This window comes from Mesoplodon bidens, assembly GCF_964165515.1.
Source record: "Mesoplodon bidens genome assembly, chromosome: 4".
Classification (NCBI taxonomy): Eukaryota; Metazoa; Chordata; class Mammalia; order Artiodactyla; family Ziphiidae; genus Mesoplodon; species Mesoplodon bidens.
In genome coordinates this window covers 53,833,238-53,855,764 of record NC_138160.1, presented here as the reverse complement: position 1 = coordinate 53,855,764, position 22,527 = coordinate 53,833,238, and the positions used below count along the sequence as shown (strand labels likewise).

Here is a 22,527-nt window from a genome sequence, read left to right as displayed (position 1 = left end):
ATCTTCCTGCAGTTAGCTCATATTCTTTCCTTTCTTACTCTTCCTCCCTGGATATTGCATTTTCTCCAATGATTATGTTTAATGTAAATAATTCTGCTAATAAGTCTTCAGTGGCTCCCTGAAGACTACAGTGTAGAACATCAAGTCCAAACTTCTTAGCAGAGGTATTAAGGGCTTCAGAATCAGGATCCAACCTACCTTACTAATTTTATTCATATACTATAACCCCTGACATATTCAGTCAGATGGAACATGCTCTTTTCTACATTTTCTAAATACCATGCTTTTGCTCTCATTATTCCTTCCATTTCATTCAATTCTCTTATTTCTGCTAATTGAAACACTTCAAAATACAGGTTAAATGCTTCCTTCACTTAAAGCATCCACGGTTCTCTGTAGCCAGAAAATATCTCCTTTCTAAATTTCTGTAGCACTTAATATCTCCAGCAGTGTATGAAGGGAATATAAAATGGTGTAATCACTTTTGGAAAACTGTCTGGCAGTTTCTCAAACAGTTAAACATAAAGTTACCATACAATCTAGCAATTATACTCTGAGGTATATACCCAAGAGAAAAGAAAATATGTATCCACACAAAAACGTGTACACAAATATTCAAAGAAGCCTTATTCATTATAGCCAAAATGTGGAAATAACCCAAATGTCCATAATGGATGATTACAATGAAATATTATTCAGATATTAAAAAATGCATGAAGTATTGATTCATGCTACAATATGAATAGTCTTGACATTATGTTAAGTGAAAGAAACAGTTACAAAGACCACATATCAGACGATTACATTTATATGAAATGCCAAGGACAGCCAAATCTAGAGATACAGATAAAGTATATTACTAGTTGTCTAGAATTTGGGGGGATAGAGAAGTTGTAGGGAGACAACTAAGAAGTACTGGCTTTCTTTTGGGGTAATGACAATGTTCTAAAAGTGACTGTGGTGAGGGCTGCACAACTTTCAGTAAACTGAAAAACCACTGAACTGCACCCTTTATTTAAGTGAGTGAATTGTATAATATATGAGTCATATCTCAATAAAGCTGTTTTTCTTTTTTTTAAAGTTACAGTTTTTATTGATCCACGGGATGAATCTCTTTTAAAAAAGTCTCAGGGGCTTCCCTGGTGGCGCAGTGGTTGAGAGTCCTCCTGCCGATGCAGGGGACATGGGTTCGTGCCCTGGTCTGGGAAGATCCCACATGCCACGGAGCGGCTAGGCCTGTGAGCCATGGCCGCTGAGCCTGCGCATCCGGAGCCTGTGCTCCGCAACGGGAGTGGCCACAATAGTGAGAGGCCCGCGTACCGCAAAAAAAAAAAAAAAAAGTCTCAGATATTCAAGAAAAAAATTACTTCATAAGCAATGGTAGATGCCTAAAGAAGTCAAATAATTGAAATACACCTACGGCAACTTTTCATTTTTTTTTTAACATCTTTATTGGAGTATAATTAACAATGTTGTGTCAGTTTCTGCTGTATAACAAAGTGAATCAGTTATACATATACATATGTCCCCCTATTTCTTCCCTCTTGCATCTCCCTTCCTCCCACCCTCCCTATCCCACCCCTCTACATGGTCACAAAGCACGGAGCTGATCTCCCTGTGCTATGTGGCTACTTCCCACTAGCTATCTATTTTACATTTGGTAGTGTATATATATGTCCATGCCACTCTCTCACTTTGTCACAGCTTACCCTTCCCCCTCCCCATGTCCTCAAGTCCATTCTCTATGTCTGTGTCTTTATTCCTGTCCTGCCCCTAGCTTCTTCAGAAGTTTTTTTTTTAGATTCCATATATATGTGTTAGCATACGATATTTGTTTTTCTCTTTCTGACTTACTTCACTCTGTATGACAGACTCTAGGTCCATCCACCTCACTACAAATAACTCAATTTCGTTTCTTTTTATGGCTGAGTAATATTCCATTGTATATATGTAATCTTTTCATTTTTAAGTTACAGAAATAATAGCAATTGCTGTTATGAATTTTACAGAATGAGAACAACACTGCCACAATCTGATTTACATAGTAGGGACTACCCTGGTGGTCCAGGGGGTTAGACTCCACACTCCCAATGCAGGGGGCCCAGGTTCGATCCTTGGTCAGGGAACTAGATCCCACCTGCATGCCACAATTAAGAAGCCCGCATGCCACAACTGAGAAGGAATCCGCATGCCGAAACTAAAGATATTGAATGCCACAACTAAGACCTGGCGCAACCAAAATAAATAAATATTTTTTTAAAGGACATAATTTACATAGTAAAAATTTTATACCCACTGTACTCCAATGTTTAAAGTGATAAACGAGTGGTCTAGAAAACATTATGAGATTTCTCAATGGCAGATGCATTAGCATATTTTCTGCTATCAGTATCAGGTTTCTCCTATCTTTAGTTAGCAACAATGAAATATTACATTCTTACCACTTATCACTACTCCAGAATAATCATAAAGCCATACCTCAAAAACATCATCATGATTAATAATATGCTTCAAGTTCTCAGAGGCTTTCATATTTGCAGTCACTGGCGGATTCCCAGGACTAACTTCAGCTTCAGGTTCACTGGTCTTCGGTATAGAGTTTCCTATCATATACTTTTCTCTTTCATCAGCTTTGCTTCTTACTGGAGTAATACTTTCTGAAGTCTAAGTAAAAGAAAAGATAAAGAATTCACATTCTTTACATCTATTTTTATATTAAAGTTCAGATGAAATTTTAACAGTAATTTAGTATCTTCCTATTCTGGATAAACTGAAGAAACTTTAAACATGGAAATCTGTAGGACTCACAGATAAAATGCTCATTTTGGGAACAGGAGGTCCCAAAGGTCCACAAGCCACATTAAACTTTACAATTTAGCTGAGGCTACATTTCATCCTAGAAGTTGCAAAGCTGGTATTTATGAGTGAGTCACTTAGCTCAGCATGCTCAAAATCAGGATGGCTAGATATTTTCCTGCTCATTGTGGAATATATAGTAACTCTACTGACATGATTAAAACTTCTGTTTCTGTGATACAATGGCGGCGGAGAGCGGGGGGAGTCCACTAAAGAACACACAATTTAAGGATTAGTGTAGGTTTCAGAAACATCCCAAGGAAATGCCAATGGTCTGTCATAGCAATTACATTTAAAATTAAAACTGGGTAGAGTGAATCAATATTACCAGGGGAAAAAGTATTTCTATAACAATGAATTTTCTGACATTTGTTACCTTATTCTTTGTTCAGGCAATGATTTTTCAAAGGCTATGCTGACACTCCCCTGCCCATATGGACAGTCTGTAACCACACTGAAGCGGTAATAATAGCAATTAGGGAGTTTGCTCACTATTATAGCTTTTAGTTCAGGTATTTGAGAACACTGTCCTAAGTTTGGAAGTACATTTTCTTGTAAACAAAAAGGATCATTATATCATTTATCATTTAAAAATTTTAAAGAATCTGAAACAGGTTTTGGTCAATGCTTTTGAATTTTCTAACCTTCATACCCACATCATTATTTATAACTTGCTGGTCTTCATGTGGTTTCAAATCTTTTCCAGAGTCTTCGTTAGTCTCTTCATCTTTTAATCTATGTACAATGGTTTGAACAGTTTTAACCATATTCTTAAGCTCATCTGGGTATGGTGTTGGATATCTCTTTAAATTTCCCTCCTAGAGAAATAAAATAAGCACAATTTAAAATACAGATAAGTATTTCTTTTTTAAAACATTTTTATTGGAGTACAGTTGATTTACAATGTTGTGTTAGTTTCAGGTGTACAGCGAAGTGAATCAGTTATACATACACATATATCCATTCTTTTTTAGATTCCTCTTTTCCCATATAGGCCATTACAGAGTACTGACTAGAGTTTCCTGTGCTATACAGTAGGTCCTAATTAGTTATCTACAGATAAATATTTCTAATGTCAATCTCAAAATTTAATCTATAACCCATCTTAATTACATTGCTCAGAGGGGTAACTGTAAAGACAGATGATAGGCCTCTGAAAGTATTTTAGACTCAATAAAAGTATGGTTTTATCGATAATCAAAAACTTCACAGTTACAGATTTCAATGTTTTAAAAGCTTTTTTTTTTAGTAGACTTAAATATATTCCATTTGGAGATATATGGTGTGGATATTGCCAACACCACCTCTTGGCTTTGAAACAGATATGTTTTCCAGCTAGATGTTTATGCAAACATACATAAAATTCCTAGATTATTATGACATATGTGCTGGGAACCAAACACTTCTAAGGTCAATCTAATTATCATTTTCTGGGATACAGTTAGTTTTATTATATAAGGGGAAAAAATTACATCCATAAGTAACTAGAAAATGTGTATTTGCTACTTCTATCACTGCAACACAGTCTCACAAAGAAACAAAATGTTCATATCAAAGAGTTCTTTATCCCTATAATATATATAAGTAAATCACTAAAGAAAGGAAAGGGGGAAATAATAATCTGTTTTTCTCTTATATTTATACACACTATGAAATTTGGCTTTTAATTGCATAATTTTTTTTTTTTTTTTTTTTTTTTTTTTTTTTTCTTTTTGCGGTATGCGGGCCTCTCACTGTTGTGGCCTCTCCCGTTGCGGAGCACAGGCTCCGGATGCGCAGGCCCAGCGGCCATGGCTCACGGGCCCAGCCGCTCCGCGGCATATGGGATCCTCCCAGACCGGGGCACGAACCCGTATCCCCTGCATCGGCAGGCGGACTCTCAACCACTGCGCCACCAGGGAGGCCCTAATTGCATAATTTTATATTGTTCTCGAATACTTTCACATGATAAATGTATTGGATTAATAAAATTTCAAGTGCCTTGAGGGCAAAATAGCACAGATTAGCTATATAGTACCCAATAAATATCAGCAGACCTGTTTAAAATTTGAAGGAAAAAAGAATAGACTCACTCTAGGAGGTGCTTCCCTTTCATCTTTGTCTTCATCACATTCAAATGCCACTTGAGCCCGCTGTTTTCTCTGTTCCTCCCACAATGAAGGATTAAAACTTTCATTATCTGATATGAACATAACTAGAGAAAAACAAACAAAACCCCACTGTATTTTACTATAATTATGAAAAACTATTACTTGCTCATAATTTTCTGTATGAGGTATGTTCATTAAGATAAATCAAGACCAGTCAATGTCAGCAGCTATAAATGCTACACTAACAACTAGGCTGTGTTTTTCCAACATTTCTTCACAATATCAATGACATATCTTTTCTTCCTTCAAGCTGATTTGTCATGTTTTGTTACCAGAAGGATTCCTGAAGAGAATATAACAATTAAGACACTATAGATATGTGATTGTGTGCAGTTCCCTACAAAAAGTAACATGGTAATATATAAATTATTTCATCCAGGTTCTGGCATTCAGAAACCTTCCTAATTCCAACATTGTTCATTATGTACTGGGGGAGGGGTGTTAAGTCAGAAAGGGAAATACTTTGGTAAAAAATGACTACCCCAATGGCATGTAATTACATCTTTGCATGAAACATTATATATAGCTTTACTATGTAAATAAAGTAATTACAAGATATTCTCTATCAGAACTAAGGAAAATTGAAAATTTAACATAAACTCAACACTTATATACCCTGCTATCTGATATTAATATTAAAGATGTGACAACTGTCACATCTGTTTGCTTATTAGGCAACTAAAAACAGCTAAGGCTTAAAAAATTAATCCATCTATTATATATCACCTTATAGAAGTTTGTGTAGTACAAAATAAAATCACAACTTATTTTCTGCCCATTAGAAGAAAACAACAAAAGGGATTAAAAGCACCTAAAATTAGTTAATACAAAAACTGAAATTCCTGGAATACCCAAATATGGTCAGTTTGATTATTTATGCAAAACTAGCATAATTATCATTTATTTTTAGCCCTCATTTTGGGCTTCTTAACCTTCTTTAATCTCATATCCAAAGTTAGAATGCCATGAAACCAAATACTAACAACAGGAATAAAGCTTTGAGATTCACCTTTTTCTTTGTTTTCATTACTTGACTCAAAAATTTAATTGCTTTGTGTTGTTAATATTAAATGAATTAGAGTGTTTGCTCTTGTTTGTCCAACGTGGTTCAAACTCCTGGGAAACCCTATTGACATACTTTTTGTGGTATACTTGGAAAGGCAAGCAGAGTCAAGCAGTTTCCAACAAAGTCTATTTCCAGGATTGAGAACATTTCTCCTCCTGCCTTAGGCTTTTTTGTTACCAGAAGGATTCCTGAAGAGAATCTAACAATTAAAACACTATAGATATGTGATTCTGTGCAGTTCCCTCAGTTCCCTACAAAAAGTAACATGGTAATATATAAATTATTTCATTCAAGGTTTGGCATTCGGAAATAATCTTCCAAATCCCAATACTGTTCATTATGTACTGGGGGTGGGGATGAGGGTTAAGACTCCACCATCCTAGCCCAGAGATCTCTAAGAGTTTTAGATTACATCAAAGCAATTTTACACCAGAATTTTTTCAGAACCCCAAAGAAAACTTTTACCATGCCTCTCACTCCTGTCAACTTCTGGTCACCTACACTTTCTACCCTTTAGTGTAAATCTCACATCTTTTGAGATTCAGGGCATCAGGTAGTAACATTACTTTTTCTGCATTTCAGATGCCACTAGATCTGATCACACTGGCAAATTCATTGAGGACTCTAGTATTCGCCTAGAGTGTTTTTTTCTACCTAAGACCTGCCAAAATCCTGAATGATGAAAATGTGCAATGACCCCACCTCAACCCTATAATTTCATAATTCCTCGATGCCCTCAATTCCAATGTCCATCTGCATTTCACCCATGTGATTCACAATCATGGTAATACTCAAGACCTTAGTTTCTGTAATACTTTTCCACCTCCCTGACCACTACACTTGTCCTTCTAAATCATTCACTTCCTTATTATTGCTGGTAAACGTCAAGTTCCTTAACCTCATTTCTTTTTCTTCCTGTAAAAGCACTCTAGGTTTTATTTCCTTCTCTATTCACCTTACATTTCATGATATATTATTTCCACCATTCTCACCTTTCTTGCCCCCTTTCTTTAAGTCATACCTATGCAATAAGTCCGTAACGTGGTACTTCAATCACCTACCTTCTTTGCCCTGGAATTTAACCAGAGAAAAATGACATAACCTTGTTGTTTAGAACCACTGCACATTTATGGTATTCCCTCCTCCTTGCTCCATCTTCAGTGCTGCTCAGGAATTCTATTTATTCTAAGTCAGTCTGCTCTGCCACTCCAAATCACTACCACTTCCCTCAAATGCCCTTCCCCCAGTCTTTAGAGGCAATTTTCCCACAAATGCCCTTCCCCCAGTCTTTAGAAGCAATTTTCTCTTTGACTTCACTGAGAAAATAAATGCAATGAAAACCCTCACACTGATATTGCTCCCCGATACCTTGTTTTCCTCAGGTATAAATTTATTGTTAGGTGGATCCGTACTTCCCCTTTTTCCTGTTTAAGACTGATTCCTCTAACTAGGCTCAAGATACCATGCCTTTTCTTTCAAATTTATTCATCATTATCCCCCTCTTACATCATAAGCTTCTTGAAAGCAAGGATTTAAGATCTTAGATACTCAGATCTGAGACTTCCCTGGCAGTCCAGTGGTTAAGACTCCACGCTCCCAATGCAGGGGGCGCAGGTTTGATCCCTGGTCGGGGAGCTAAGATCCCACATGCCATGTGGCGCGGCCAAACAACAACAACAACAAAGACCAAAAACTTAGATTTAACACAATGCCTGGCACATAGGTGGTAATAAAAATGGAATGAACTAAATGTGAAGCGTCTACTCTCGAAGTATTAAAAAATTCTGCCTCAACGACATTGTTTTCTAACTCATCTGTTTCTTCGAGACACTGTGATAAAGGAAAAAGCTTTTCTTGCAGTTGAAAGGAAATTCACCTGCCTGACCATACCAAATGTAGTTTCTGAATCAGTATTAATAAGTATACTAGTTATAGTGCTCTCCTTATAATACCCATAGTGAAATACTTTAAAAAACACATGAACTCTAAAAGGACTCAGAATATTATAAACTTATACTTCTCTGTTGAAGCCTCTCCCACACTAAAATGCATCTAACAAAATCAAAGGAGTGATTTAAGGAAACATATGGTATACATATACCTCTAAATTCAACTATCTATAATGCTGAGATATTGCCTTTTTTCCCCATTTTCAGAGAACTTCATTAACCAATTCTCCAAATTTTCTTCAAATTATTAAAAGTCTTTGAGACTTAAAATTCACTTTACACCTTTGCTGTAATTTGTCAGTATTTGTTTTTTTAAAAGAAAAGAGATTCTTAAATTCCTACCATCCTCAGTCCTTGGCTGCTGAGGGAACATGTAGTTAGTAAGCACCATTTTCTGGGTCTCTGAATCAGTCTCTTTTTGAAGAGGTATCAGGGGTTTGGACTAGGGAAAGAAAATAAATGTTTAGTTTTCAATAATCCTAAAGCAAATACATATCCAGCAATACCTCTGAATAAGTACTCACCATTTTTTCTATAAAGTATCAATGTGTAGGTTACCCCAAAAAATGTTTTTAACATACATAATAAAACGTTAAGATTTGAAACAATATACAAATCTAAAAAATAAAATTTAGCTTTGAATACAAAGCAAACTCATACTGTATTGCAATTATCACTGATCATCAATACAGTTTTAAAAGTTCTCATATATTAAGTACATCCACAGTCCAATAATTACTTACCATAGTGATTTTAATAATGCCAAAAACTAAGCCTTTCCATTTTATGTTATTTTGCCCCTTCTAGTATTCCCCTTTGGGAAGATGCTTTTGTAGAAATGATTTAGAAGGTTTAGTCTAGTTATCTGCCGGTTTATTTTAGCTGAAAACAGAGTACTTAAACACTAAGTTGTAACCTTCTCTATCCTGCCCTGTGTCTCCTTTCTCCATTAAAGATACCACAAGTTACTAAGTGGCAGAACTAGAAAACCCAATTATTTTGGACCTCATTTTTCCTTACGACTCTTTTCCTAACTGGTTATTAAGTGTTTTCAATTTACCTCTTAATATAACTCATACTTTTTTTGCCAGCCTACTGACCTAACATCCTACCAATCCAAGCCTTAGCTAACTCCAGACAAGCAGGAACTACCCAATCCTCCCCTCACCTGCCACCCTATCAATTAATTCTTTGGACTTACTCTTGTGAAAACCGTGCAGCTAGTTAATGCCATCCTATAATCTTATTCCCATTCAAACATTTTCTCTGTGCCCCCATCCTTCTTCCACAGTAGAGATACTGCCCTGCATCTCAAACATCTTCACTGAAAACTTTCCTTGACCTCCTTAGATAATGAAAATGGTAGATCTACTCCTTTCCCAAGGACAGCACTTCCCTGAAGCCTTCTCAGATACAGGTTGCTTCTTCTCCCAAACCTCATAAACTCTAGTTCAGGCGGTGGAGTTAGTGTTTACAAATGCTGAGATCATTACTCCTCTCTCAATTATAAACACCTCTTCTTTTGAGGGAGATCAAATCCTGCCCCAACCATTCTAGCTCCTTTCCTAATATCCACTGACCTCCCGATAGTACCCAACTATTTCTGACTCTTTTATGCCAAATCTTTCCACAGTAATGGGTAATTCCACAGATACAAAATGCAGATGACATAGCCATACTTTTAGCCCAGTGATTTCTCAGTAGATAAGGAGTGGGTTGGAACGAGGAAAGAAGTCTACTTAGATAGACACAATTATCTGGGAGGGAGTTCCCTGGTGGCCTAGTGGTTAGGATGCTGGGCTTTCACTGCCATGGCCTGGGTTCAATCCCTGGTCGGGGAACTGACATCCTGCAAGTCACGCGGCATAGGCGGAAAAAAAAAGAACATCACTAAATATAACTACATAGGTAAATATAAAAGTTAAAAAAAACAAAAATTATCTGGGAAGGGGAATTCCCTGGCAGTCCAGTGGTTAGGACTCCAGGTTTGATCCCTGGTTGGGGAACTATGATCCTGCATGCTATGCGGCGTGGCATGCATGCATGCATGGATGGATGCATGCATGCATGCACGCACAAATAAATATTTAAAAAGAATGGTAAATTCTATGTTAAAAAAAAAGAATGATCTGGGAAGCTTTTAAAAACTAATCACACCCCTGAAAAAGTTCTAAAATTAACTGTGGTAATGGTTATACAACTCTATGAATATATTAAAAACCACTGAATTATGCACTTTAAAATAGGTAAATTGTACAGAGAATGTGATTTATATTTCAATAAAGGTGTTATAAGAAAACTAATCATCTGTTATTTATCGAGTGCAAAGGCAGAAAGAGACTGAGAACTATTTACCGAGCATCTCCATTCCCTAAATACTTAACTCCAACGATCTTTATTACTATTTCATTTTAGATACTCATTCTACTCCCTTGCCATAATTCCTACAATATAACCTGTTAATGTTCTTTCTCTGAAATATAAATTCACTCATTCAGCAAGTGTTTACTAAGTGCCTCCTATATGCAAAGCACTATGACAGGCACTGGGTATAGACTGGCGAGCAAACCATCTTTACTGATTCTGTAGAGCTTACAATATATGAAAAGGAGGGATAGTGATAACAAAATAAATTACAATACAATGTAAGAACTAGATAGAGAGGGTATAAGGTGTTAAGAGAACACAAAGCAGGAGGTATTTGCTTACCAAAATCTTGAGCCATGAGGAAAGCATTCCTGAAAGAACGCCTTCCAAGATGAGGATGGGCACATTAACCAGGTAAGAAGGGGGAGGATGCATGTTCCAAGAGAGCAGAACTCACTTGAGGAAATGAGAATAAAGACATAAGGGGAGGAAGTGAAGCTAGAGGATGAGCAGGCATTTTAAGCAGGTAGTACTAGAACAAGATTAAAGGATCACTTGAGTTGCAGTGTGGTTCTGAATGGAAACAGGGTGATAAGAGATAGGGGCTGTGGCAACACCCAAGGCAGAGACCTATCAGGAAACTACCTCAATAGTCTAAGCGAACACTGTCCAATAGAGATATAATGTGAGACAAAAATGAGAACCATAGATAATTTACAATTTTCTGGTAGCCACATGCTTCTAAAAGGTAAAAAGATTAATTTTGATAATGCATTTAATTTAAACTTATATATTCAAAATATTGTCATTTTAATATGTAATCGATAATAAAAATTGTTGATGTGACTTTACATTCTTTGTTCATACTAAGTATAGAAAATTCAGTGTATATTTTGCACTTGCAGCACATCTCAATTTGGACTAGTCACATGACCACGTCTACTGTATTGGACAGTGCAGGTCTAACTGAAAGATGATGGTGGACTGTATTTAAGGGAAGGCAGGTCAGGGATAAAGCAAAGCACAAAAACATCTGATATATTTAAGAGTTAAGACTAAACAGAGCTTGCTGATTCACTGTACTGAAGTACAGGGAGAAACAGTAGTTAAGAATTACATTCCCAGGTCTCTGTCTCCAGCAAGTACTTTATATTGATCTAGGGAACCCAGGAAAAGAAAAAGATTTGGAGAAGATGAAATGTTCAGTTTTAGGTTGGTTGAATTTGAGACATCTAGGGGGGTAATGTTAAGTAGACAGTGAGTGTGAAGTTCAGGAAAGAGAACTGGGCTGAAGACAGTTGTTAGGAATAATGATGATATAGTCAGTAATTGCATCTTTCCCAGAGGAAAGTATAAGGAAAGTAACTAAAGCATAGCCTAGAGCACCATGAGGGGCACCAACATATAAGATACTGGCAGAAAAAAAATTCCTGAAAAGGGAACTAAGGCGTGGTCAGTCAAAAGGACAACCAGCAGAGCATGGTAACATAGACACCGCGCACATCTCCCACTTCACTGCTCCTACAAGACTTGCTCGTCAACCCCACCAAGACTGCCACTCTCTTGAACTTTTTACTTTATCACCATCATTCTTTCCTGTCTTTGCTTCTTTTTTCATATCTGACCATATCTCATTATGACCAGTTTCTTGCCAATTATCAAGACCTTGCTGCATTGTCCTTCTCTTGCAACTGGGTTGGCAAAGCTGCAACCCAGAATTATTCTAATTGTGTGCTTTCTCTGTATCACACAACTGAGCAAATTAGTACTAACAATAAGTCTGTGGTAACAAACTTCAGCAGACTCCCAATGTTGCTTGAAAATTCTTCTAAACTTCCTAAATTATATTCTGAAGAAGATATTATTTTCAAAAAAAAATTTTTTTAATAAAAATAGGATTCAAGAACTGCTAAAGAGTTTGGAAACTGCTACATTCAAAGAGTTTCACCATGTAGATTATTAGCCCTCCCTCTCACAAACTTCATACCCAAGATCCCTTCAAGAACGTAAGAATCCCTGCCAGAGCTTTCGATTCCATCAGCTTCCACTCCAGTTATCCATCACTCTCTAATATCCTTAATCTCATTCTCCATAGAGCCTCTTTCCAACAACCTATAAACATGCTCTTATCTTGTGCCTAGCTACCAATTTATGTTCCATTCCTGTTCTTTCTTATCCAACCTTCTTAAAAGACTAATCAACATTCATATGTCTCCATTCTCTCATTTATTTATTCCTTAAACTACTTCAATCTGGTATTTGACATATGCTTCTAAAACTGCATTAGCTATAGTCAAGATAAGTTGGCAAGATAGGTATAACCTGCCAAAATATAATGGATATTTTTCAGACTTCATTTGAATGAACCTCTCATTGGCATTTATCCTGTTGCAACTCCTTCCTTTAGGCCAGTTGCTTCACCCTTAACGTAAAAACATCGTCATATAGTTTTCCTTGTAAAGAGCAGCCATAGAGGTATGGTCACTCTTTCTAAGCCTATTAACCTGCCTGCCACTTAAATGTTAGTATTCCTCAGGATTAATCCATTCCTAACATTTAAAAAAATAATCTGACAATAACCCCTTTTGACAAAATAATAAAAAGCTATGAAATCACTTTGAAGAAAAAGTGATTAAGATGATGGACTGAACACACATCTCTTCTCATGCTACAAGTCTTTTAAACACATTTTACAAATGAAAGGAATAAATTTATAATAGTACTGGGGAAAAAATCATGCCTTCAGGAGCAACTTTGAGAACCCCTGGAGGTTAAAAATTAAAGAGTGGAGAAACCAAGAGCACAGAAACCACAGCCAAAAACAAGGCGATGGGTGTGGGTGCGGGTGGGGGTGGTCCAAGCCCACCTGAACTGTTCTATGCGTGCCTACCTGGATACACCAAAGGTACTTCAAATTCAATAAACCTAACCAGAACTTCACATCTTCCCATAAACAGATTCCTTTCTCTTGTGGTTCTCTATCTTGGTTATGGTATCTATACCCACCTAGTCACTCAAGCCACATCTCTGAGGCTCATCTTTGCTTTTACTTTCTTCTCACATACATGCATTCTTCACATGTTCCATTGATGTGACCTTTTAAGCTATGCCCTAAATAGACAGTATTTTCCCGGGCCCTGTTATCATTACTCTACTTCAGCCAACACTTTCTGTTGCCTTGAGTATGGCAATGCCCTCCAATAGGTCTTCTCTGGCCTTCCCACTTGGCACCACCCCCTGCTAAATCCATCTTTCATAATGCAGCCTGCAAAGCCTTTCTAATGTATCAGTCTGGTCATGCCACTTGCCTGCTCATATGTTACGCAGCTTTCTTATCTCCTGTAGTAGGGTTGACATGTAATCCCAGGACCACTTCTCTTAAACTGATAACATATATGAATAATTGACCATGACTATAATGACCAAACATCCAGGTTGCCTGGGACATTCCCATTTTACAAATGCTATTCTGACGCTTATCATAGAGGCCCCTTTCACTATCAAGTGTCCTAAAATAGACAATAAATTACAGTCACCCTAATCACAACAATTTTCCACTGAGCCTGAATATGACCTTAGAATCCTTTAAAAAATCATAATTTATCAAAGTTGACATGCAAGATTTAAAAAATCTATTTGCCATCCTTGAAATATAACGCAAGTTCCTTTGTATGGCATATGTGGTCCTCCATGACCTGATCTGTGTCCACCTCTGTGGACTCACGTCCCACTCTTCCATCTCACAAGTTATGCTCTAGTTATAAAACCACTTGTAGAGGTACTGAATATACTACACTGCTTCACTAATAAGTGCTTAGGCTCATGATATTCCTTCTAACCAGAACACTCTTCCCCTTTCTTTAATCCTTCTACTCATTTTTTTTTTGAAAGGAGCTGTCAGTTATTTTATTTTTTGAATAAATTTATTTATTTTATTTATTTATTTTTGGCTGCATTGGGTCTTCGTTGCTGCACGTGGGTTTCCTCTAGCTGCGATGAGCGGGGGCTACTCTTCGTTGTGGTGCGCGGGCTTCTCACTGCGGCGGCTTCTCTTTGTTGCAGAGCACGGGCTCTAGGCGCGTGGGCTCAGTAGTTGTGGCTCACGGGCTCTAGAGCGCAGGCTCAGTAGTTGTGGTGCATGGGCTTAGTTGCTCAGTAGTTGTGGTGCACGGGCTTAGTTGCTCAGTAGTTGTGGTGCACGGGCTTAGTTGCTCCGCAGCATGTGGGATCTTCCCGGATTAGGGCTCAAACCCGTGTCCCCCTGCATTGGCAGGCGGATTCTTAACCTCGGCCCCATGAGGGAAGTCCCAGCATGGCTCACTCTTAATTTCATTTGAGAATCTGCTTTACTGTTCCCTTCTTCAGACAGATACTTCCTAAATCACTCTATCTAAAATAGGATGTTTACTCCAACCCTGCTATCAGGGTTCCAATAGCAGGGTTGTTCCAATGCCTATCAAACTTCTTCTCTGTAGTTCTGAAACATTATTATGTAGTTACTTCTTTGCCTCTGTCTCCCATGAGAATGTAAACTCAATGAGAATGTAAGAAGATTCTATTTGCTTCATCAGTATAACTCCAGCTCCCACAGCAGTTCATGTCCTACCGTAAGCTTTCAATAAATGTTTGTCAAACAAAGGGAAGTCCAAGGAACAAGTCTTAATTCCTTAGAAATACTTCTTCAAGGTTTGTCAAAGTGCTTGATTAGAAGCATAATTATCAAATTTATATAGATATAAGCCACAGAGAGTCTCTATAAAAATGTTAAAAACTTAGGGAGAACTCTGTCCTAATCTATCTTTTTACAGATATAGAAGTTAGACAAGCCCCAAAGGACTTACCATTCATGAATCTACACATATTTCACAAAAAATTATCTGTATCTAAGTATTTTCCAGTATTTTCCTTATACATGTGTCTTTACATGTGTACCAGATTAGAACTGCTGTTAAATAATCCTAAGTAAATTAGAATGCATAATCATATAGAATAACTGGAATTCTATCAATTTACAAAATCAGAATGTCTACCTGATTATCTGAGAGCCACATAGCAGTCAATTGCTGTAGCTTTGTAAAGCTAAAGGGCAAATTTTTTAATCTGTGGGAAAAAATACAAACAAAAATTAAACTTTAAAAATGAGAAATGTTAAAATGAGAGCTAGATCTAATGGTTTTCTAAACAATGTTATATTATTGCATATGAAAATAGGAGAAAAACATTTAATTCAGGAGAAAACCCAGTATAGGTCTTTGAACAGGATATAAGACAAAATACTATTCAGTTTTATAAGAATTAATTTTAAAAATATAATTCTTCAATTGAATCAATTTGATTGGGGGGAAAATGGATAATCTAATAACCTCAAAAAAATTATCTGCTAAGAAAAACTGGTAACTATCCCTACCTTACTGCAAAGGCAAGGACAAATTAAACAATGTCTCATTAAATTGCTTTGGATATTTTACTTGACTTTACAGAGAACAGACTGTTATAGGAACCACTCTGAGTAAGAGCTTGTTATAAATACTGCACTCTTTTTATTTCATTGTGACCCAGCACTTTCATACTCAAGAAGACTATTTTAACACTATAATGAGTAAAAACAAAGTAATAGCAATACTCAGTAGAATGCTAAATTGGAACAGCACCCTACTTAAACCTTCTGTCTTATGCCTATCTATTCTATGCCTAACTTTCAAGGAACCTAGGGAATCTAGGTCTCTAGAAACCTAGGGTGCTGGAACTTAGGGCTCTAGTTTTAGGGGACAAAGTATGGACTGAAACAAGGATTTAATTTTAAAAGGGATTTAATTTTAAGGATTTAATTTTCAACCACACTGGATAGCTATAATTAATAATTTAAAAGGGGGGGCAGGGACAGTAGTTCTTCTTAAATGATATGGAACAGTTTGAATACCCTAACTAGTCAGAAAACTGAGTTTACATTAAAGCTCTATCTTACAAGCTATGTGAATCACCTTAAATCTGAGTCTTAATTTTCTCCTCCAAAAAATGGGAATACCCATTTATTATTTTATAGGGCTGTTTTGAATACTTTGTAAGATACTACAAAAGCAAAATGTAAAAATGCCCTTACAATGTTCTTTTATCACTATTAGTATCTTTACATCAGAAAAAAATTATGGACAATCTGTTAACTTAAACACTGTTCCAATTTGTGATCTATTTTGCTCTATACCTTGGCTGTGTTGTCCAAAAATATTTGAGTGGGTGTCTAATCACACCTTTGCCCAGATTAATACAAGGAGTAGATTAGAATAAAAGCTGCTTTGTTCAACAGCAGTATTAAGGTGAAGATCTGACTTTAGAAATAAAAATGGCTACTATAAGGAGATAATTAAGCTAAAGTCAACAAAAAATGAAATGTGACAAATAACCACAGTACAATAATTAACATCAGGTAAAATTAAATCATTCTTTCAAATGAAAATTCTACACAAAAAAACAAAAATATATATGAAAAGAAAAACATGCATTAGATTTTCTAACACATATAATGAAATTTTAATTTCATCCAGTAGATGTCTTCTACAAACCAAATGATGAATTACATTGTTACAAACCTATTATCACTCAAATTAATGACTTTTAATTTTTGCATATCACCCATTTCCTCTGGAAGTGTCTCAAGTTTATTGGAATGGAGAAACAGCACAGTTATATTTTTCCAGCTTCCAATCTGAAAGAGAAACACAGAATTCTGGATCAAAACTTCGCCTACTGCTTAACAGACATTAAGTGAAGTATCATTTTCCAAAGTTATAAAAAATACTCTTCTCATTTATAAAAGGAATTATATTTTCCCTTTTCAATTATTAACTTCCATGTATGAAGAAAAGTATTTAGGTATCTCTTGAAAATCAATATAGCTAATTATTATTCAGAAAATAAATAACTTAGTTACTTACAAAATTATTTCTGAAAGAAAATAAAGAAAACCACACTGGATAGCTATAATTAATAATTAGAAAAATAAAAATTCAAAATAAATTTTAAATACAGTACCTCTGGGGGTAACTGCTGTAAGTAATTATGATCTGCAGCAAACGTTCTTATATTAGTAAGCTGACCAATAGATGAAGGCAAAGCTTCAAGTTCATTGAAGCTACAATCCAGTTCTTCTATTGACACTAACCTTTAATTAAAAAAGAAAGCACATATTTTAACAAAAGATTTCCTGTATATCATTCAAAACTTAAGAACATATGACTATTTGAACTTGACTTTAACAAACCTAGAGAAAATCTACTTCCATTAAAGTTCACCTATAAAAAAATCAGCCTGTCTTCATTATAAATAAACCCAACCTGCAACCAACTGCTTATTTAAATGTTTTTGGAATCTCCTTTAGATGTTAACAATTACCTGAAAACAATATATGGCATGCTGAACTGAAAGAAAAATCTTCTAGTTCTATTAATACACAAAAATCTTACCCTCCTATAGAGTCTGGTAGATACATTAACTGATTTTCATCTATTTTAAGAGTTGTTACATTCTTCAATGAACCTATTGAGGGAAGAAATAATATACAATTTTCCATCTTGAACTAGAATCAAGTCAACCAACACTCAATGTGAGCACATATTACATTTGACATGAATCATAAAGAACTTTTAAAAACCAACATATCTAAAAAAGATACCACCCCAACCCCAACAACTCTCTATTCCCTCACCCTGTATTTAAATTTTCACATACATACTACCTCTTAACAGTAGTGTATATTTATCGATTTAACCCTCACTAAAATGTAAGCTTCATAAAAGTATATATTTTTTGTCTCCCTTTGCTCACTGTGGTAGCCATGCTCCTTAAAACAATGCCGTGAAAGCACAGTGAAGATACACAATACAAACTTATGGTATCAATGGATTAAAGAAGTGGTACTATACTATGACCATAGTTTTCTTACGTGTATAACAATATATTCTACATATTGTACATATACTAAAACAATAAAAATGGAGTTTAATTTAAAATTAAAAGTATTGAATAAATTATGGTAGAGTTTGCAAAATGTAACCTGAGCTAAAACAGTTATGTAATTCAATTGAAAAATATGTAAAAATAATTCTTATTTTTATATTTAAACAACATGAAGATGCCAAGATTTAAGTTTTTGGTTAAGATAATTCAATTTCCTTTATGCATCATCAGACAAACAATTACACAAACACGGTTGACCGTTGAACAACACAGGTTTAAAGTGCATGGATCCACTTACATGAAGATTTTTTTCAACAGTAAATACTACAGTACTACATGACTCACAGTTGGTTGAATACATGGATGCAGAACCATGGATAGGGAGGAAATGAATGCAGATACAAAGGTGCAACTAACATTATATGAGATTTTCCCACTGTGCAGAGGGTTGGCCCCCTAACCATTGTTGTTCAAGGGTTAACTGCATAGATTTTCGTAGGATTTTGCTTATCTGGCTGTCTTCTTGTGAGTCTAAAATGTAGTTAAGATTGAAAAAAGTTACTAGATAATGGCCACGATCAAGAGTTAAACCAAATTTGGGTAAATTAAACTCTTTTAAAGAATTTAAACTTTATTGTAGTGATAAAAATGACATTTCCTGGGCCTCCCTGGTGGCGCAGTGGTTGAGAGTCCGCCTGCCGATGCAGGGGATACGGGTTCGTGCCCTGGTCTGGGAGGATCCCATATGCCGCGGAGCGGCTGGGCCCGTGAGCCATGGCCGCTGGGCCTGCGCATCCGGAGCCTATGCTCCGCAACGGGAGAGGCCACAACAGTGAGAGGCCCGCATACCGCAAAAAGAAAAAAAAAAAAAAAAATGACATTTCCTTAAAGAAAAACAGTAATGTCAACAAAAGAGTAAATTGTATAACTGATCACATCAGAAAAAAATTCAAATAAGATCTATGACTTCAGAGAACAGTGAAACTATCTCATAACAAATAAAATTTGATATATGGAAGGTTTGAATCAAGCAATGGCATTAAGTTTCTCATATTTTATATTAGCAAACATTAATTACATGATTTAGACAGCAATACAAACCAACAGTCTCAGGCAGTTGTTGAAGTGAATTGCTTGATAATAGGAGGTCTTGAAGGTTTTCACATGCTGAAATTCCTTCTTCAACCATTTCAATATTATTTTTAGAAACATCCAAATATGTGAGCTGTTTCAAGCTACCGACAAACTGTAGGTAAAAAAAAAAAAAAAAAAAAAAGGAAATCTAATGACTCCATCAACAGTAAGTGGTGAAAAGTTTAGATAATAAACCTAATGCCAAGTTATAATTAAAAATTAAATATTTATATGAGAGGATTCATAATTCTTTTTAATGCTATTAGTAATGTATTCAGTAATAAAGCTAAGAGCTCCTACTAATGTTAGCCCAGCAAAGTGACAACAGACATATACTTTTCTTTGGGAACTTAGCTGCCCATCATTTGCAAGGAGGAGAGCAAATATGGGGATTCGTATGGCTTTAGGTCTGAGAATGAACACAATGTCAGCTGCTAAGAAACTACATAGAAACTAGCTTACTTCAACAATTCCCTAGGCAAAATGAAATAAGATATAAAGTCAACTGCAACCGCTGGGAAGGACACACTCCATGGCATTAAGAGAGAGTGACAGTTGACCCTTAACAACACGGGTTTGAACTTCACAAATCTATTTACACATGGATGTTTTTCAACAGTAAATACTACAATACTATACTATTTGTGGTTGGTTCAATCTGTGGATGCAGAACCGCAGATCCAGAGGAGGAACCCCATAACAATGAAGGAATCTCAGATAGGGAGGGCTGACTATAAGTTATACACAGATTTTTGACTGCACAGAGGGTCAGTGCCCCCAACCCTTGAGTTGTTCATGGGTCAACTGTGTTTTACAAAAATTTATTACAGAAATTTTAGAATTTTAATCAAGAATGTGTTGACAAACCCAATCAAAAAATAGGCAGAAGATCTAAATGGACATTTCTCCAAAGAAGACATACAAATGACCAAAAAGCACATGAAAAGATGCTCAACATCACTAATTATTAGAGAAATGCAAATCAAAACTACAATTTTGATTGTACAAAACCAGTTCTACAAAACTGGTCAGAATGGCCATCATCAAAAAATCTATAAACAATATATGCTGGAGAGGGTGTGGAGAAAAGGGAACCCTCCTACACTGTTGGTGGGAATGTAAATTGGTACAACCATTATGGAGAACAGTATGGAGGTTGCTTAAAAAACTAAATATAGAACTACCATATTTAGCTCTCTAAATATGGTATCGATCCAGCAATCCCACTCCTGGGCATATATCCAGAGAAAACCATAATTCAAAAAGATACATGGGGATTTCCCTGGTGGCGCAGTGGTTAAGAATCCGCCTGCCAATGCAGGGGACATGGGTTCGAGCCCTGGTCCGGGAAGATCCCACATGCCGCACAGTAACTAAGCCCATGCGCCACAACTACTGAGCCTGCTCTCTAGAGCCCACGTGCCACAAGTACTGAAGCCCGCGTGCCTAGAGCCTGTTCTCTGCAACGAGAAGCCACTGCAATGAGAAGCTCACACACCACAACAAAGAGTAGCCTCCGCTTGCCACAGCTAGAGAAAGCCCGCGTGCAGCAGCAAAGACCCAACACAGCCAAATAAGTAAATTTATAAAAAAAAGATACATGCACCCCAATGTTCACTGCAGCACTATTTACAATAGCCAAGACATGGAAGCAACCTAAATGTCCATCAACAGAGGAATGGATAAAGAAAATGTGGTACATATATACAATGGAATATTACTCAGCCATAAAAAAGAATGAAACAATGGCATTTGCAGCAACATGTATGGACCTAGAGATTGTCACACTGAGTGAACTAAGTCAGACAGAGAAAGACAAATATCATATAAGGATCCACTGATTAGCACAGGGAACTCTACTCAATGCTCTGTAATGACCTATATGGGAAAAGAATCTAAAAAAGAGTGGATATACATATAGGTATAACTGACTTACTTTACTGTACACCTGAAACTAACACAACATTGTAAAAAAAAAAAAAGGAATGTGTTGACAATTTTAAAAAATGTAATTTGCTTCTATCTAACAGTATTAAGAATTAAGTAATCATTTTTAAACTAATTAAAACTTATTTGAAAATGTGTAACTCATAAAAATGCAAAGGACAGACAGCAATAAGGAAAGTCTTTAAAATTTGATATACGTACCCCTGGAATAAAAGTCAGTCTATTACCATCCATCCAAAATTCTTTCAATCCACTTAGCTGCTCAAGTACTTCAGGCTATTTAGATTGGGGGGAAGGGGGAATATATTAATTTACTTGAATATATTTATTTGGCAAAAGAAGCTCCCCTGGGAATTTCTAATGATAAGTTTCACTTTTAAAAAAAAGCAGAGCCAAGACTCAAGCCTTTCCACTATATTATAGCTATTACACAAATATTACTAAACAGATATTCCATAACAGATTACATAAAACTCCTTTAAGCTTTTGATTACATAACAGGCTCAAGTATTTATACAATTAATAAATAAAACAAGACCCATTATTTTCAAGAATACAATAAAAAGATACTCTCAATCATTATCTGTAAAAAGATGTAGACTTTTAGGGAATCTTAAAAAACAAAACAAACAAACAAGAAGATATTCTCTGATAACCTAGAGGGAGGAAAAAAGAAATAAGGCAATATACATCCTAAAAGTCCAATAATAAGGGAAAGGTAAGTAAACCAAGGCAAAATCATATGATAAGCGTATTGTGTTATTTTCAGCTTCCTGCAATTACATGGTAGAATACTATTCATAACATGATGTTGAGGACCAAAAAATTAAAAAGATGTAGTGGACTTTGGTATTCAGGCAAAATTTGCTCTTAGGTATTGGTATTCACCCTTGGAGGCTCTTCTGAATGCATCCTTTGAAGATATTTCTGTCATCCCACAAACCTGTGTCCAATCATTGACAGTGTGATGGCATGGAGTGTCATCATATCTAATCACCATAATAACATGAGTAATACATAAAAGGCATGTCATTCAGATTTACTGTTAACATTAAGTACACGTAAGAATTCTAGGTTTAAATTGTATTAAAAGAAATCTCTTTCT

At 36.0% G+C, this 22,527-nt stretch overlaps 1 protein-coding gene across 8 annotated transcripts in view; it reads right to left on the bottom strand.

Annotated features, from left to right (window-relative positions):
• The window catches only part of ERBIN (erbb2 interacting protein), a 112,088-nt gene that overhangs the window by 21,457 nt on the left and 68,104 nt on the right, over positions 1–22,527 (bottom strand). For 6 of the 8 annotated variants that reach the window (XM_081233898.1, XM_081233900.1, XM_081233901.1 and 3 more), the window contains 10 exons: positions 21,624–21,698; positions 19,443–19,587; positions 17,849–17,921; positions 17,418–17,547; positions 16,976–17,091; positions 15,419–15,488; positions 8,364–8,463; positions 4,929–5,050; positions 3,501–3,674; positions 2,479–2,664 (listed from right to left, as the gene is read on the bottom strand). In XM_081233898.1, the coding sequence (XP_081090024.1) occupies positions 2,479–2,664; positions 3,501–3,674; positions 4,929–5,050; positions 8,364–8,463; positions 15,419–15,488; positions 16,976–17,091; positions 17,418–17,547; positions 17,849–17,921; positions 19,443–19,587; positions 21,624–21,698 (1,191 nt within the window). The remainder of the gene's footprint in view (positions 1–2,478; positions 2,665–3,500; positions 3,675–4,928; positions 5,051–8,363; positions 8,464–15,418; positions 15,489–16,975; positions 17,092–17,417; positions 17,548–17,848; positions 17,922–19,442; positions 19,588–21,623; positions 21,699–22,527) is intronic. The other 2 variants (XM_081233899.1, XM_081233902.1) reach the window with 1 other exon arrangement.